The following is a 12,469-nucleotide window of genomic DNA, read 5'->3' as shown; positions in this document are numbered from 1 at the left end:
GGTATGAACCCTTTCTAGATTCCTAATTCAACACTGTAACCACTGCAGCATGCACGTTTAGAAGTATGATGAACAGCAATCAAAGATTCCCTAGAAGACACAACATGCTTAAAAGACCCTGAGAAGTCCCTTGGTCTGCTGGAACCTTAAAAACATGCTTAACAGATGCAGAGAAGCTCTCCCAGCTGCTGCTGAGTTCAGAACTAAGTAGAAACCTGGGGATGCTCTATGCCATTTAGAAAGTGTCTTTGTGCTGTCTCTGGCAGGTATGCCATAGGGTGCCTATCTCTGGCACATGAAGTAAAGAACTCAATGTGCAAAATGAAACTGAGAACACTTCTTTATATAGCTGATACAGACGAACTGGAACTGACTGCAGGAGTTAATAAACAGTAAAGACCTATCTAATGAGGAAAGGAAATGGGTACTGACTATAGAACTCTGTGAGATCAGCTGCACACCAGACTCTTGCTGGGAAGGAAAAGGGCACTTTGAATCAGAAACATATCTCCATGATTCAGGGAAGTGCGAAATCTAATGAACTTCAAGAGAATAGCAAAACTCAAACCTAATACAGTCCACATTATGAAAGGGTGAACAGGCAAGACCTCTGTTTGAAAATAGGGATTTATACAATCCATCCAAGCAAAGGCTCCACCAAGGAGACTGGAGACACATCAGAGCATCCCCCAATGCACAGCAAACAGAAAGTGTGAAGGTCATCACAGAAAGTAAATGGTCCCAGACACAGAGCAGAAAAGAGACTTGTTTGCACACCCAGGAGCATCACAAGAATCCTAGTGACATACCAGATGCCAGGGGATTTTCAACTGTACCCCTCTCTAATTGAGGATGAAGCACACACCAACACCATTATCTGGCCTGAAGATACTGGCTTACAAAATATGGAACAAACAATAGGAACAGATGCTCATTTGGCCAGATTTCAATAAGCCTCATTAAAACCAAACACCCTGTCCTTGGAGCTCAGGTTCATGCTACATTTCTACCTTATTTAAGCACCTAGCATCAATTCCTGAGAAAGCTGTACAACTGTGGTTGCACACCAGTAGTATCATAAAAAAAAAATAAATCCTCTCTCAGACATTTTTTGGTATCTAAAGAGACAAACAGAAGGATTTTATATATATACACATATGTGTGCGTGTGTATACATATATAAAACCACAGATATTTCATTTCCTTTTTAAAGACATTAGGTTAAATATACATCAGACCTGTTGATCACTGAAACGCAATGCACAAAAAGATGCCAAAAAATTAACGGAAAAACTCCTGAGGATAGAAGAGAAACAATGTTGCAGATCACACAGGTGACATCTGTGCACCACAATATATAATCTTTAATTCAAGATCCACCTTTTCAGTCAAAACATAAGCACACTTGAAACAACTTCTCTGCTCCTTATTTGCTTCTACCCAGACATGCTCAAGTCCCATCAATGGAGTTTCAGAGGACAAATACCAGAAAAGTACGGCTAAGAACAAAATACAGAGATTCATCTGAATGCGATATTCCAGCTTTATTTTTAAATGCCTGAATAAAACTAGATAATCCATAGGTTTGCAAAAGTCACTGAGCACCTGGCTCCACAGTCAGCATAACAGTGTATAGAAGGCCAGGCAGACAAGGTTTCCTAACAAACACAGACTTCCTTGAGTGGTCAAAAAGACAGTAGCCCTATGCTACTCTCCGTACTTGAAAATGCATATATGTGTGTTAAAAACTTCTTTTCCTTCCATTTTAAAAAGAATTCTAGTTGTTAGGTTGGTAAGTTACACCTGACAGTCCTATTCAGAAGCATTCCTTCACAAGAGAGCTTGATGGATGGACAGCACTTCAGTCTGAAAAAAGGTATCTCAATATTGGTGTGTGTGGCCTCAGGAGAAACTGCACGTCATTCTTTGAACAAACTTTAGAAACATCAAGCACATGATCAGCAAATGGCATTAATACAGTCTTAACAGAGCACAATTTTCTTTTTTGCAAGTAGGTGAAGAATTGGAAATTTTATTTTCAGAAAAAACATTGTCCCTTGCAGACTGACACATTTGACAAGCACGTGATAATGCTGACTGTGGCTCCCAGTCAGGGCTGATACTGCACAGCAAAATCAGAAAAGGTAAATCACAATTTCCAGAGTAATCTTTTTTGTCTTTCAATGCCATTTAAAAAAAAAAAAAAATGAAATCCCTTTACAAAAAGCGCTGCTATTAAAGAAACCCATAGTTAAAATTTCCAGTAGTCAGCCTCTTGACAAAACATTTTAAAGTCCAAGGCTGTAAGACACATCAATCGTGGAGGATAAAATTCGCCATGCGCACAAAGCTAGGAGAAGGCCTCTGAACTCCTTAAATCCCATTTAAGCCCTTCACCTAGGGAACATTTAACAGTTGTGCCATTTGCCTATGCCATCACTGAGCCATCTGCATTTAGCTAACTGGATTTATAAATGCTTCGATGCTTCTGGAATTTGAAATCTAGCTTTCTTAGAACCTAATTCATTTTGGTTTGTAGCTGGAAAGGCAAAGATGTATGCGTGTGTATGTACATGCATGCATACATGTATATATATGTGTTTCATACATACATATATGATGGCAGATTGTCCTACAGCATATAGAGACACAACACTTGAAAACATATGCTTTTTCATCGCCATGATGCTGGTTCAAATTCATCCTCGGAAACATGAAACAAATCTTGCTGTACCTGTCTTGAGCCCTACCCACACCTCCTACCATGATGCCACCGAAAATGTAATTTTAGGAAAGTTTATTATTTAGGGCATTAGGATGTTAAAGGTATGTCATTTCATTTAAAAGAGGCATCGCTTAAATTAGCTGTAGTGCTTGCCCATCCTTGCTCCTTAGTAAGATGATCAGGTCAAACGGGATGCTACAAAAGCACATGGGGCTGAATGGGTTTACTCTAGTCAGCTTCCTGTGAGCTGCTTCACAGCAGCAGAATGATACTGTACAAAAATATGATTCAGTCACAGAGCTGCTCTGGTGCCTTGTTTAAAGAGTTTCACCTACTTTGTATCATAAAGTGCCTTAGGAAGCAGTGTGCAATACCAGTTATCTTAAGAATGGCAGTATTGGTATTAAATATTAGCACTTTGTACCAAGATCTGTAGGTTCTCTCAGAAGTGCTTCTCCAGTGGAAGGTAACCTGGCATATCAAGCATAGTTTACGAGTGCTAAGCCACCTGCAAGCACCATGACAAACTTTTATGATGGCCAATTCCCTGACAAGAATCAAAAGTAATGGGACATCCAAATTCCACCAGCAAAGATTTAGCTGGGAAATTATCTTAAAGGTCAATACAAAAGTGGGCCCCGAAGGGACAAGGCACCTTTAACAACCACTCAAAGTATGAAAAAAAAGGACTTCAAGAAGACCAAGGAATAAATAACTGAAAGAGAAAACAGGCTTTTGAGTGGTCACGTTTGTGGTGACAGAGGAGCAACAAAATGCCAGCTGGTTTTGGTAACAGATGGCCGCGCGCACTGATCTGTCCTGCGTGCCCATTCCAAACTTCCTTTCAGTGGAAATACGAAGCTTGCACAAGGCTAAACGCATCCTTCGTGCAGCCTTTCTGTACATATTGCATCACCGTTCAAGTGTTTTCCATTCACAAACTGTCCTACATGTGTGTTGTTTTACTCTAGTTATGCTGGATTTTAAGAAAAGAGGGTGGCTACTGGCATCTCATCTTTTCCAATCACATCTACTACAATTTTCAAGGAACGTCTTTTCTCTGATGGGCTAATACATCCATTTTCTTACCATTCTGACTGCCATATCTTCCTCCTCCCCTCCTCCCTTTCCCTTAAATACAGCATTCACTGTATTTTAATTGAAAGGTCTTTCTTTTTGCACCTCGCCTCCGGTAGCTAAGAAAGGGAACCATGATACAAAGAGCTCTCATGCAGTATTTTTAGCATGTATCTGGACATTCATCATTTGAAGTTGCCACAGCTAATTACATGGCAGGCATAGGTCATCCCACTGGAAAAGCCTATTACTTGTATAGCAGAATGAACCCTTCAATCTTAGATAGCAGGACTCAAGTAATTATTTTGAACAGAAGAAAACAGCAAATCTGAAATTTCTATGCTGAAGGACAGAAAAGTCTACCCAAAACCCTTGCTTTCTGTTTAAACATTTTTTTCTAACTCTAATTTTTAACAAGAACTTCTCTTTGATTAAAAATGAACAATCCGCTAAAAAAAAACCCTCAAAACTAAAGTCATCCTCTTACTTACTTTGGCCACACAATTTTCAGTCTTCATAGCAGTGCTTCCTAGACATACTGTTTCCTGGTTTAAGCACAGTCTGGCACAGCTGTTGTAGGTCTGCAGAAAGATTAAAATGGTTATGAATAGAAGAACACAATTTTCTTTCAGGCACCACATTTTTGGCACAGGAACCCACAACAACTCTACATTTCCTTTTTCCTAAGGTGTAAACGTTTCAAACCAAAATAAACTAGTTTAAAGCGAAAGCCTATGTTCAGGGCATGCATGTCGTCTGAGAAGATATATATGATTTTATAGTTCTGAGATATAAAGGAAAAAAAAGATTTTTCTCCTATTTTCTTTTGAAAAATTAAAAAAAATATCTGATGTTAGTTGTTTGGTCTTTCACAAAATGCTGCATAATTGAACAGCTACAGCAAGGTGATTCCTACACACTAGTTATCACAGCATAAGTCAAATAAACATCCCCTGTTTTATCAGGTATAAACACATGGGGACAGTACGAAGATTATAATCAGAAGGGAGCAAATGCAGACCACATCTCACTTATATTCAATCTTCTCAATTTTGGAAAGCTTTTTCTTTTAAAATATGTCTTTTTTCTTTAACTCATACACTGGCCTGCCCAGGGGACCCTCAGCTGGAGCTGCAGACTTTGGAGTATTTGCAGAACACATTACTCATATTCCCTCCCTTTTTTAAGGGCAGTATATGAACAGTACTTATGAAGTATACTTAAAATTATACTTTGGCTGGTTTGGCTATATAAACTAAGACACCTGAAGAACTCAGAATTTTCTAATGGAGGCTCCTCCCTCCCTGTACTTTCAACACTTTTTTAATTACTACTTGATTAAGCTCACATTTTCTAGCAGTAGGAGGAGTATAGTAGCACCTAAGAGCTCCAGTATTCGATTAACACCCCCGCGCCTGTCGCCATTTACAGAAAACAGCTCCCAAGCAAAAGTGGCAGCCCAAAAGCAAGCACAAACTTGCTTTGTTGCAAGAGCAGTAAGTGGACCACAGAGAAGATGCTGCTACCTCAAATAGTTGTGTGGGGAAAACCCAAGAAGCACGTTGAAAGAAAATGAAATTAAACTTGCTACAAAGACATTTCCAAGGCCACTAAGTAAAACATACTAACATTCATGATATTTTTAAGATTGCCTTAAGGGGAGGATGCACAAAGATTTGTAGTGAACTGCCTGTCAGTTCTCTCCCCGTAATATTCACAGGCAATCTCTGAAGATCTTTCTTTCAGGGCTTGCTACGGATTTCTGTTTGTTTGACGTGAAACCAATTCAACCCCAAACCTGCCATAGGTTACAAAACTCGCGGGCAACACTGGGATGCCAAGGGCTCCAAACCTCTCCCTCTGCTCCAAAGCTACATCAGCAGAGCCAGGCTCTCTCAGGGCCAAGCACCAACAAATGATCTCCCCTTTTGCCCCTCTGCCACAGGCCTGACTCTGCACAGCTGTAGTCAGTAGCAACACACAAACCAGCAGAGGAACATATTGCAAAGGATGTCAGAGACAAGAACACAAAGAGATTAAAAGCGAGTTATGCTGAGCGACAGGAGATACATCCACAAACCCGGGGCTCCTAAGTCTCCAGCTCAGGAGGACAGTAAGCACCAACTGATGGGAACTGAGTGCTCACAATCAGTTTATAACATTATTCACCTAAGTTCTTATGATCCGTATTAAACGCTCCTTACTGCCCACCATGGGAAATCACTATACTGGCTCAGGTGGATCTATACTGGTCCAGCACAGTACCGACACTCCTGGGGAAATTCAGGAAATAACAGTCCTTTCCACCTTACTCCTTCACAGAGCTGCTTTAAAGTTCACCATGGAACAGAAAGAAAAAGGAGCACAGAAGCCCTGTCTTCTCCATCGCTTTAGCAGTTCATGTCATACTTCTCAGAGAGCTCTCTAATCAGAAAACCAACAGTGACAGACAGGAATGCTGAATATCCAGGCTCCAGCAGATCTTACAAGTTATAGTATCGATATCTGCTGCGACCAGCAGCCAGCTAGCAATTTCTGACTCTGGATCCAGAAGGAGAAACTGAAAAATTCAAACACAGGAATCCTTTCAAAGTGCCGTGCAGATGAACAGAGCACATCTTTCAGCAGGGGAGGTTCAGATTCAAACTGGGATTAGGTCACAAGCAAACAGACATCTGATGGACTCAGCTTAACCTCTTGCAAATATTTGCCAACATTATCAAACCATCACTCTGGTATGCACAGCACTTTCTCCTCAGAAGAAAGATCAGAACGCCATACACCATTATAAATTGTGGCTTAGATGCAGTGGCTCAACTGGTGGACAGAAAGTTGACAGCATCTGCTTTGCACTGATGTTCAAACAATACCATGCAAACCTCATTTTATAAGCATCATGTCAGTCAAGTTCAACCAGATTCCAAAGGTGAAAAACCATGAAGAGTTTGTAAGAGCCTTTGTTCATTGTTTACATTTGTGTAATTTAACTCATTTGTCATAAATCTGTGATTTCTTCCATTTGCAATTTAATTTCTAAAATTCCAGTAGCAGTATTTCTGCACAACTTATCTGCTACATCCTGTAAATTTCATGAGGAGCCCTGACTCAAAGAAAGCTACTCACTCCACTTTGCAGATGAAAAGCTCAGCCACAAAAACATTTACTGAAAGCGACAGGGAAGCCTGTGGCTCCATGAACCGAAGTCGGATCTTGTCAGTCTTTTTCCTCCCAAGACAGGTATGCACAAACCTTGGTGGCAAGCCAGCTTCTTAAAAGCCAGCCTTACAACAGGTTTTCTCTCACATTTACAAATGGAAAAGAGCAGGCAATCCAATGCCTGTGAAATACTAAATGCTAAATCTAAAAACCCTAGAACTTTCTGAGAAGGAAGGAAGCTCACTACAGCACTATTCAAAAGTTGTGTGTACATCAGAATGTAGGTACAAATAATTACTCCAGTGTATCGCTTAATTTTATTATTTTCATCCACACAGTATATCTTAGTGTGAACAGCACCAACTAAATTTGCAGCATAACTTGTTCATAAAATCCCTCAATACCGACTAGTAACACTTGATGGAACTAGCATAGTATAAATTTAAAGCAGAGAAAATTAAACACTTCTTCACACAGCAGGCAGTGAACTTCTGGAGCTTGCCACCCCAGGACACCGTGGAGAGAAACAACATCAGCAAGTGGAAAAAGGGATTAAACAAACCCATGGACAGCAGGTCCATGGAGTACTTGGCAGAGATATCCTCTGGACATCCCTAGTGCAACAGCAGGAGATGCTGCAGGAGCAGGAGGGGAATGGAGCACAGACCTGTTTGCTGTCATTCAACAGCATCTTCCAGTGACAGTGCTGGAGTCACCACTGGATGAGCGGGTGGTGGGTCTGACTGATCTGGGCATTCCCATACTCTCAATACCTCTCTGCCCTTTCACAACATGCCGATGATACTTCAATCCCTCCTTCCCAATCTTTTCAGCCACAGAAAGGAGAAAAGAACACACTTTTACTGCAAGAATCAACTTTTACACAGTAATTTTATGACGTAAAGATCTATGTAAGTGCCAAATTACCTGACAACCATTTAGTCTTTCAACAGCTCTGTTTCTCAACAAAAGTAGTGGGGAAAAAAAAAAAAAAGAAAATTCAAAGGAGTAAGCATAGTGTATTCAACCCATCAGGATGCAGATTCGAGAATAAAACATATAGTGATGTTTAGTTCTATAGTGATGTTTAGTTCAACAACCATCACTATGCTTGTAAAGTTACAAAGTTCTTCTGTTCTAATTTTCACATTCTCACAGAAGAATGCATTATTAGCCTTGTGGGATGAATAAAAAGAGGAAAGAAGATTCATGTGCATGTTCTACGATACGTTTAAAAAGATCTTGAGCAAAAACACAGATGAAAGCCTAGTTCTCCCTTAAAGTCCAGGAGAAAAAAAGGGTTAATGTCACCCTACTTAGTAAGTCTTAATGGAAACATATCGATAATGTTGCAAAGAAACTGCATCTGGCTCATGAAGTCAAGTTATAAGAAGCTGGAAGAACATATTGTGAAGGTAGACTGCCCTCTTCTAACATTCTTCTGTAGGTAGTAGTTTACTGGCTATTGTGAGACACAAGATTACTGCTGGACATGGAGATTTGGTTTCATCTGGCATTGTTATGTTTACTCTCACTAAGAGTTACTAGTTACTGTATTGTTATACTCTCACTAAGAGTTACTAGTGAATAGACCTGACTGAAAGTAGAATTAAAGTCCTATCATCGAGTAGTAATGCAGATCCCTACATTTTAGGTAAAACATTTGATGGTGTCTCACGCCACATCGCAACATCAGAGTACCTCCTTTCGTTCATTCTGGTGCCTATGAGAATAACTGGAAGAATAACTGAATAACTAATAACTGGTGCCACTGAATAATCTGGAAGAAAACCAAGAAAATCAAAACCAGAACCAAGACTCAGAAAAGCAAATTTGTCTAGCTCACCTTTAAAGCTCAACCCTTTTACGATTCTTATTTAATTTGCACCAAAACTGTTCAAGTTTCTCCTCACCTTTCATCAAGATAAGAGGTTTCTTCGTCAAGGAAAAGCAGTCTGAAATGGTAGCCTGGTTCAACGCCACAGGCAGATAGCTTTGCGTTGGAGTGCTTTAATATGTTTTTATATTGCATATAAAGCATGCAAACATAAACCAGTTTGTTGAAAACTACCCTCTTTGTGGAAGCTGGCTGTAATTCTGAACAAGTTTTCAATTTTCGCACTGCTGCTAGGGTAAAACATTTTAAAGAGTTTAATTTTTACAGTGGCTTCAATGACACGAGATTATCTAACAAAGTAATGGTTAATCAATAGCGGGCTTAGTTGTCAGGTGAAACATATAACACACTAAAAGGGATTGATTGCAAGGCTCCTCCTTATTTACTGGGAGGTATATATTTAAAATGACACAAACTTGTTACCAAGCTGCATTCCTTTAACCTTGCAAAAGCCGTTTGAGAACAGTGTTAAGCAGCCCTATAGCAAAACAAGCTCTAATGAAAAAAAAAGAAACCCTACAAATATATGGCAGCACCAAATCATGTCAGAAGCAGGGGAACCACAAAGCTGTATTCACTCTCAGCCAAAGGCTTAAAATGCCACAGAGACGCTAGACTATGGTTCACTAAAGATAGAGCTGTATCTGATCTCATTCCGTTAAGTGTCTGTGGTTACATTTTTCTTTTTAAAGAAAGTATGACCCTGCTCTCCAACATAAACACACCAACATTTCTACTCCTGTCCATGTAGAGCTCTTGATGAACACTGAACACCAACCTGAAGCCTCGAACTCCAGGCACTGTGTGTGTGTGTGTGCACAGCTTTTCCGACATCTGAAATCCATTTCTTTGGCCATTTATTCTGAGAATCCCCAGTCCCTGAACAAAACTCCACTTTTTAATAGAAGCTGCACCCCAGGAGTTCAATAAGATTTCCCCCCCCAATAGTTAATAATTACATGATTTATCAGAGAAAGATAACACTAATAAAAACAAAGCAAAAAGACAAAACCCATACCCTCTCTTCAAGTCATTTTCAGGGAAAAGATTATTAAACTGTTCTTTTTGAACAAGGGCTTTTGTAGCTAAGCACAAATTGCCAAACAGTTAGAAAAAAAGTTATTAGACTCAGAAGAATTCACCAGAAGTGAGAAGTTATATAAACAAATCACTCCGGCAGATTTGGAAAGATCGCTTTCATCTTACTTAGAGTCTTAGGAGACTTGCATTAATTACCCTTTAAAGGTCTTTCACATGGACTATTTAAAATAAATGCAATTTATTTATTTATTTCAAATGAGGTGCTGCTTCTGAAAGAATTAAGTAATCTCAACAAATTTAAAAACGTTTTTATAAACAGGTAATTAAAAAGACTACAATTAAGTCAAGCTGTAAGACATTACCCAGGATTCGCCACGATTATCTTCTCACGACAAAATTTTTGTTATCCCTAGCCCAGCCTTGGGAAGGTTAGTCTCCACGGAAAGTCGTAAGACAAAATAAAGACTAGCCAAACAAAAAACTAGATCATTCACAGTATTTTCCCTAAAGCACAGTTTGTCACATTGCAATTACACCTTGCCGACAGTGAAAGCCAGAGTCCTTAATATTGCCACTAGAGGGAAGACGTGTCTCAACACATGGCAATGGTAGTTGGGGAGTGGGTTTTCTTGAGCAATTACCATAACAAAGCTCCCTTGGCAGTGTGTACCTTCTAATTACTCAGTACAATTAAAATGACTTACCTAAAACAAACAAGAAAAAAAAAAAAAAGGCCCCCAAACCAAAAAAAACTCAAGACAATAGAAACGAAAAGCCTTACTCGATCTGCTTGTTATGTGAAATTACATTAAAGCTAAAGATCTTTTCTCCTCATCCATCAGTGCACGGGGGGGGGGGGGGAACAAAAAAAACAGAATACGCCACAATGCCCAAACACCACGGGGTTATTCAGTGACGTCAAAGCATTAAAACAAAAACAAAGAGCAAGGAGAACTAGATTTCTCGTTAAAGAAAAGAAGAAAAAAAAAAAAGAAAAAGGAAATGTTGTGGTATTTAGCCATCTGGTAGCTGCTTGAAAACAAATTGTCCTCAAAAGAGCAGAAATACAGTATGTCTCCTCTCAGTTCAATGGCTTATGAATTAGACTTTCCTCCCCTCCTTTTTTTTTTAAAAAAAAAACAACAGGCATGGTAACGTTAGACTTATGTTAGACTTCTCTGCTGCTGCTGCTTTCACTTCCCTCTTGTCCCAGTGTGCAAAGATAACCATGGTCATTCCTATCAGATCTGGTTATTCCAACTTGGATGCATTATTCGCAGTCTTTCGGGATACATCTTGTTGGGCCCATTGTTCAAAATCCCTCAGGATTTTTTTTCCCCGACAGCTACTTGCTGACTTTTAAACCCTTAAATCTTTCATTTTATGAGGCACATCATTAAGGGAAGATGGCAGCCAAGTGATTTTTCTTTCCATTGACAATTTGTGACATTTTTCCAGCAGCGTGCAAGGTGTTGAAAACCTGGCAGCTGTTACCTCCCGGGATGAAGCTCCTTTTTTATCCTCCCTTGACAGTTTAACTCAATGGGTCAGCACCTTTAAAGACTGCAAAGTACCACTGAAGTGGATGGAGGCTTGAATTACTGCTCCCTCCCTAATCAATGTAAACCCTCACTGCAGGTGAAACTCTTCATCTATAGAGGTGCATGGGGGAGGAAAATGTAATGCCCTGAGCCAGATGGTTTTCATCTTGTTTTTTAAAGAAGAAAGGAACAAGCTAACAAGGGGACAGCTACTTTGTTAGCTTCTTGGCCTCTCTCATGGCTTTGGATCCCCAGGGTTCCAGCCACACAAGAGAAAGAATACAGAAAAACATAAACACTTAAAGAAATATAACTAGGAGGCTGGCAACACGCTGCTTTCAAAGAGTTGAGAGCCCTGTTCAGTGCTTTATTTATCACTGCCCACGTTCTTCGGATGGTAAGTGGACATGGACACAAAGGGCAGGGGGGAGCAGACAACACTTGCAATTTACTCAATTACAGAGGAATGCAGAAATGCGGTGGGGTGACAGATTCCTATTAGCACTAATGCTGAAAGAGCTCAGTGGCCTTTCTGCCACAAGGCAGCATTCCCATTGTAACTCAGACTCTGGCACAACTCGCCTTGGTTAGTTTTTTAACACGCATTAATTGTCACAGAGGAATGGAAATGACTTTTTTGTTGTTGTTTGAGAATAAAGAAAAAAAAATCAAACAGAAAGAATAATCTGAAAAGTAAGACTAAAGATATACTTCTAGCAATTTCAGGAGGCTTTTCAACCAGGAACTCCTCACTGGCAAGTGTAAATAGCGTAAAAGATGAAGTAATCAGGATACCTTTACAGACCAGGTATGTCCTGCCGTGGCCAGCTTTTCAACAGAAGGCAAATTTGAACTGCAGCGTCTTCCCCAGAGGGAGAGAGGGAGGAAAGGAGGTAGGGAGCCGAAGGATCCTCACTCCCTCCCCAGTATGTAACCTTCTCCACCAGGCAAAAAGAGGGCTTCAATTTTGCACGGCAGAAATACTTTTGAGGAGAAATACTCCTGGAGAGAAGCCCTAAGCAGCAGGATGGG

The 12,469-nt window shown here is 40.0% G+C and overlaps 1 protein-coding gene across 6 annotated transcripts in view; it reads right to left on the bottom strand.

Annotated features, from left to right (window-relative positions):
• BTRC (beta-transducin repeat containing E3 ubiquitin protein ligase) overlaps window positions 1–12,469 on the bottom strand; it is a 122,808-nt gene that overhangs the window by 55,994 nt on the left and 54,345 nt on the right. For all 6 annotated transcript variants that reach the window (XM_086616223.1, XM_086616225.1, XM_086616222.1 and 3 more), the window contains one exon: window positions 4,294–4,383. In XM_086616223.1, coding sequence (XP_086472349.1) covers window positions 4,294–4,383 — 90 coding nt within the window. The remainder of the gene's footprint in view (window positions 1–4,293; window positions 4,384–12,469) is intronic.

The sequence above is a fragment of the Tauraco erythrolophus genome, chromosome 9 (genome assembly GCF_009769465.1).
Source record: "Tauraco erythrolophus isolate bTauEry1 chromosome 9, bTauEry1.pri, whole genome shotgun sequence".
NCBI classification, from domain to species: Eukaryota; Metazoa; Chordata; class Aves; order Musophagiformes; family Musophagidae; genus Tauraco; species Tauraco erythrolophus.
The sequence above is the reverse complement of the archived record's forward strand: the minus strand, read 5'-3'. Positions and strand labels throughout refer to the sequence as shown.